At 55.8% G+C, this 6,300-nt stretch overlaps 1 protein-coding gene across 1 annotated transcript in view; it reads right to left on the bottom strand.

Moving 5' to 3' along the window:
* Nucleotides 1–5,617, bottom strand: part of USH2A (usherin) — a 79,185-nt gene extending 73,568 nt beyond the window's left edge. Inside the window, 2 exon segments of the mRNA XM_061558709.1 lie at nt 3,763–3,928; nt 5,016–5,617. Coding sequence (XP_061414693.1) covers nt 3,763–3,928; nt 5,016–5,500 — 651 coding nt within the window. The 5' untranslated portion in view covers nt 5,501–5,617.
* Nucleotides 5,618–6,300: the final 683 nt, after the last annotated feature.

The raw sequence follows: 6,300 nt of genomic DNA, 5'->3' as shown, positions 1-6,300 counted from the left end.
CTCCTCCCCCCGTGGCATTTTTTTCTGCCCGCCATTTCTTGCCCTCCTTTCCTCGCTCTGTTTACCCGTATTCTTTCCATATCTCTCTCTCTCTTCCTCAATCTTGTCTCCCTCATTCCCGAGATCACAGCTGGGGATCGCTACGGTTAAGCTCGTACGCGTCGGTCATTTGGAGGATGTGTACCCCGGTTCTTTGTGCCTCTGTACGGTTCCGAACCAAAATACGTCGATGTATTTCTCCCATGGGCCGACAGCTGATTTATGGACACGGGTGTCGATAGCGATTTGTTGACAGCACGTGAGTAACTTGACTTTAGAAACCAGCAAAGGACACGTGATACATTCTGGTATTTACATTACAAAACAAAGAGGGCTGCTTAAATTCGAGCACGGCATGAGGATCTGTGCAGAGCAGGGAGGTTCCAGATGGTATCGCCTGTCTGCAAGGCATGTTCCCTAGCAGGGCCATATCACTCCGTGCAATTACTTTGCCAGCAACCCTATCGCGTCGATAGAGTTACACCCAGGACAGGTCTAAGCAGCAAGGATGCCGAGACACCTGCGGCCAGAGTCCGTGTTCCCATCTTATCTACACAACAAACCTGTCAGGTGGCACATCGTGCCCATGTTGGACAACGCGTAATCAAGGTGCACAATCACATTTAACAATAAAAACGTCGGTTACAAATGCAACGCCGATCATGGTGAACACAATCCCAATATTTCTTTGTTCTGTACATAGATATATAGTGTTATATATTTAATTATGCAGACAACATTTATACTACCAATGCTTCACGACATTAGTGACATCACTTATACCCTTGCCTTCGCTCTTGATACAGTTCAACAATTGGTTAATCATGATTATTATTTCTCTTGAAACATTTGTACCGACTGTATGGATCACAATGGGTACGAGATCAATGGTTTGCGGAGTTGTATTTTATACTTCTTAAATGGTTCTCTTTTCATGAATCCCAACTTTCTCGAAAATATGCAACAGATCCGCTCGTTGATTAATCAAATCATTTTACTCGTGGCTTGATCATTGCAAGAGTTGTTTGACCGGGGCTGCAGATTTCCACTTAAAACATCAGCGTCTCCAAGATGCAGCTGTTAGTCCGACTCAGGGTGCTACTCATAGCATGCAAATATGACCATGCAACTCCTCTACTGGATCGAATGTCATTCTCTTTACTGGTAGGAACCTGCTGGTTACACCAGCCCACAGAGGATTATTGTGTCCGTCCGTCGTGCATCCAAAAATGGGAGGGGTGGGGCTGGGTGGAGAGGGGAGGGTGGGGAGGGTGGGGCTGGGTGGGGCGGGGCTGGTCACCCCGTGGTGCCCTTATAAAACTCAACGTGTAACCTACTCACGACGGCTTGTGCCCGCCCTCACAGTCGGCCATATTTTCGGAATACACCACGCCGCCGTTGACCCTGGACATTGACCGAGCAACCCGACGTTCCTACCAGCTCCCTCCGCAGGAATGTGTTCTTAAAACACTGTGCCTCGTCTTGTCCCAAGCTAAACGCCCTCTGCTCTTCACCCATTTGTCCAACAGCAGACTGCATTCAGGAGCTGCTGTGAGCGAGCACCTATGAAGGAAGGCACGGCACATTATGGGGTGGGTGGCCAGCACCCCGCTCGGCCGCCTTTGTCTCCCCAGTGTTGATGTTTACACACCGCACCAGGTACTAGTTTTAGGCCGAGTCGACCGAGGGGAGGCCCAGGAGTGGTTCAGATGATCATCGTCACTGGTGTTGGCCGTGAGCGGGAATACAACTCGGGTCGCTGGTTTCGTAGCGCAGTGAGATAATCGCTGCCAACTACTGCCAGCACGGTGCCCAGAGGGATGACGGTCACCGGGCAAATCACGACCGACGCTCTTCAAACTAAACCGGAAGTATTACATCTGACACCGTAACGTCGAAGCGCCCCAAACAAAGCAAGGGGCCCGGGGCGGTCTCCCTAGGGACGGCTCTGACTAGCGCACCCCACAGACACACGGAGAGACGACAGCCGCCGTTGCCTTGATGTCAGCACGGCGCGAGGGCTGTGCGCACCCTGAAGGCACATCCACAAATGCACACATACAGACACGTACACACAGACACGTACACACAACAGGCACACACAGACACGTACACACACACGTACACACAGAGGGACAGACATCCACAAATGCACATACACAGACACGCACACACAGACACAAACACGTACACACAGACACGTACACATAGAGGGACACACATCCACAAATGCACACACACAGACACGTACACACAGACACGTACACACAGACACGTACACACAAGAAGGACACACAGACACGTACACACAGAGGGACACACATCTACAAATGCACACACACAGACACAAACACGTACACACAGAGGGACACACATCCACAAATGCACACACACAGACACGTACACACAGACACAAACACGTACACACAGAGATGTACGCACAGACACGTGCAGAGGGACACACACACACAGACACGTGCAGAGGGACACACACACACAGACACGTGCAGAGGGACACACACACACAGACACGTGCAGAGGGACACACACACACAGACACGTGCAGAGGGACACACACACACAGACGCGTGCAGAGGGACGCACACACACACAGACACGTGCAGAGGGACACACACACACAGACACGTGCAGAGGGACACACACACAGACACGTGCAGAGGGACACACACACAGACACGTGCAGAGGGACACACACAGACACGTGCAGAGGGACACACACACAGACACGTGCAGAGGGACACACACACACAGACACGTGCAGAGGGACACACAGACACGTGCAGAGGGACACACACACACAGACACGTGCAGAGGGACACACAGACACGTGCAGAGGGACACACACACAGACACGTGCAGATGGACACACACACAGACACGTGCAGAGGGACACACACACAGACACGTGCAGAGGGACACACACAGACACGTGCAGAGGGACACACACACACAGACACGTACAGAGGGGGACACACACACACAGACACGTGCAGAGGGACACACACAGACAGACACGTGCAGAGGGACACACACACAGACACGTGCAGAGGGACAAACACACACACAGACACGTGCAGAGGGACACACACAGACACGTGCAGAGGGACACACAGACACGTGCAGAGGGACACACAGACACGTGCAGAGGGACACACACACAGACACGTGCAGAGGGACACACACACAGACACGTGCAGAGGGACACACACACAGACACGTGCAGAGGGACACACACACAGACACGTGCAGAGGGACACACACACAGACACGTACAGAGGGACACACACACACAGACACGGTGCAGAGGGACACACGCAGACAGACACGTGCAGAGGGACACACACACACAGACACGTGCAGAGGGACAAACACACAAACAGACACGTGCAGAGGGACACACACAGACACGTGCAGAGGGACACACACACGTGCAGAGGAACACACACACACAGACACGTGCAGAGGGACACACACACACAGACACGTGCAGAGGGACACACACACGTGCAGAGGGACACACACACAAAGACACGTGCAGAGGGACACACACACAGACACGTGCAGAGGGACACACACACACAGACACGTGCAGAGGGACACACACACACAGACACGTGCAGAGGGACACACACACACACACAGACACGTGCAGAGGGACACACACACACACACACCACACGCCACTGAGAGGTGCACGCGCACCTGGAGAGTGAGGTGAGTCCAGCGGCCCGGGGGGAACCTGTCCGTGGCGTTGATGACGAGGGGACCCTGCGGACCTTCCGCCGTGCGGTAGTGAAACCTGACCTCGTCGGGCGCCACCTCCAACCTGAACACAGTCCGCCCCTCCGTGGCCTTCTCGATGATGGTCCTGGCCACACCGACCGTTCCACAAACAACATCGTTTCGTATTCTTGGTTCTTTCGGTAAAGTCACGTAGGAGGAAAATAATAAAATAATAAAAAATACGTGACTTTACCGAAAGAACCAAGATTATGAATCCCTGCAGTCACCAAAGCTTTAAATCGAAACATCGTTTCGTTTCAACGGGCAAGGCGATGTAGCGTGTGCTGCTGCGTGCTCTGCACACAACTTCAGTGCCGTAATAAGCTCGTGCGGGGCCTGTAGCATATGTTATGAAGGGGCTCTAAATAAATAAATAAATCACTTCAATATTAAAACACGTACATTTTTTACTTGCATAGTAAAGTTATTGTATTTCATTTGCTATACGGCCAGATAATACGACAAATCGATAACCGTAAACACCCAGTCGTTCATAAAAGTTGAAGGTGGTACAGTACTATAGTAATAGAGCAAGTGCAGAATCACTGAACCGGAATTGATAGCTTGAAAGCGTTTAGCACGGGGCCCTTGAAAGTGCGGGGTTTGTAGCATCTGTAGCTACTACACGTGTAGCTACTACACGTGTTGTAGCTACTACACATGCAGCTACTACACGTGCAGCTACTGCACGTGCAGCTACTGCACGTGCAGCTACTACACATGCAGCTACTGTTGCTACATGTGTAGTAGCTACTGTTGCTACTGGGATAATTCGGCGGTGAGCGTGTGTCCGCGTGTGCTCAGAGCGCTATCGCGTAGGCCTCGCCTGCAAGGGCCGTGCAAGGCGACCACCACCCAACAGTGAACTCGACGCAACCGCATCGTGCACGACAGCTCGTTACCTTGACAAGATATCCGTGTACGACTGAAGTGGTTGGTGGTGATGGTGGTGGCGGTGGTGGCGCACAGGCCACGAGATTCACTCTGACGCTGTAATGAGCATTCGCGAATCGCGAACGAGCGCAGCCACCTGTTGCTGCTGCGCGCAGCCGAGCCGCCGACAAGTTCAAAGCGACCTCAAAACTTGCGCGGCACGACCTAGTTGTGCCTCACCACCCCACACCCCCCTTACCCGTATGCGCCCACGCAACCGCGGACCCCCTGTTACTCACGCCAGGCCGGTTCCCTCCTTCCGGAGCCAAACGGCGACGGTGAACGAGGCGGCGGGTCCCAGGGACTCGCTCGGCAGAGTCGCGAGGCAGTCGCCGCCCTCGGCGAACCGCAGCACCGGCTCTCCCGCCCCAGCGCCGGACGGCCCCTGGCCCCCCGGATCGACGGCCGCGCACGCCCCGGGCTCGCTCGCCCACGAGCGCGAGCCCAGCGTGGAGTGCGGCGGCGTTGCGGCGCGGTGCGGGCAGGCGTTGGCGCACAGGGCCGGCCTGCACGCCGAGCCTCCTCCTCCTCCCCCCTCGCCGGGGCCGGGACTGGGGAAGCAAAAGGTGGTCGGGCCCGAGAGGCCGCAGGTCGCGCCCGGGGGCGTGAGCCTCACCGGCCTGAAGGCGGCCACGTTGTCCAGGCGTGGGAAGAGGCCCAGCGCCGCGGCCCGGCTCGCGACGAGCAGCAGCAGCAGCAGCAGAGACGCGACCGCGGCGCGCATTGTGGGCGTCAAGAGAGGCGCTTGAAACGCATCCCCCAGTCGCGACCGCTCGCGGGCGGAGCGGCACGGGGCTGCGATGTCCGCACAGCGACTCTTCAGCTCCACGGGCTGAGCACCGCGTCCAGCAAGCAACAGCAGCAGCAGCAGCAACAGCAGCAACAGCAGCAACAGCAGCAGCAGCAGCAACAGCAACAGCAGCAACAGCAGCAACAGCAGCAGCAGCAGCAAGAGCAGCAACAGCAGCAGCAGAAACAGCGGCAGCAGCGGAAAGAGCAGCAGCGGCAACAGCAACAGCAGCAACAGCAGCGGCAGCAACAGCAGCGGCAGCCGCCGCCCTCTTCAGCACCACGGGCAGCGCTCACGGCTCAGCCCTCGAAACCAACTCGTGCTTGAAACCCCTCGGCGGGGAATGCATGCGCTCGTGTGTGGTGCTAATGCATTTGGCGGTCAACGAGTCTTGCTTCGGCACATAGCATGTCGCTCAATCAGTTGCACACGCGAATGCCGCGTCTTGCATGCACGTCGCTACCGACGGGCGGAAATAATTCTCTGGTAATGTATCGCGCGTAAGCGGCTTTAGGATAGCTTGCAGTCACGGCGCATACACTTCATTAGCAAAGAGGGTCCCCGGCCGAACTTGAGCTCGCGTCGAGACAGCTTTGACGGACAGCGGCGCGTCTTCTTGTGTGTGTCCCCGTGTCCCCGCGTCCTTGTGCTCTCGGCCGGGTTGGCGCGTACAGTGAGGACCGATCGGAACGGGGCCCCGGCCGACCGCTCGCTCCCTCTTCGACGGTCGCCAG

This window comes from Lethenteron reissneri, chromosome 25 (genome assembly GCF_015708825.2).
Source record: "Lethenteron reissneri isolate LAM-NWPU_2019-01 chromosome 25, ASM1570882v1, whole genome shotgun sequence".
Classification (NCBI taxonomy): Eukaryota; Metazoa; Chordata; class Hyperoartia; order Petromyzontiformes; family Petromyzontidae; genus Lethenteron; species Lethenteron reissneri.
Note: the sequence above shows the minus strand (reverse complement) of the source record. Positions and strands in the feature narration are given on the sequence as shown.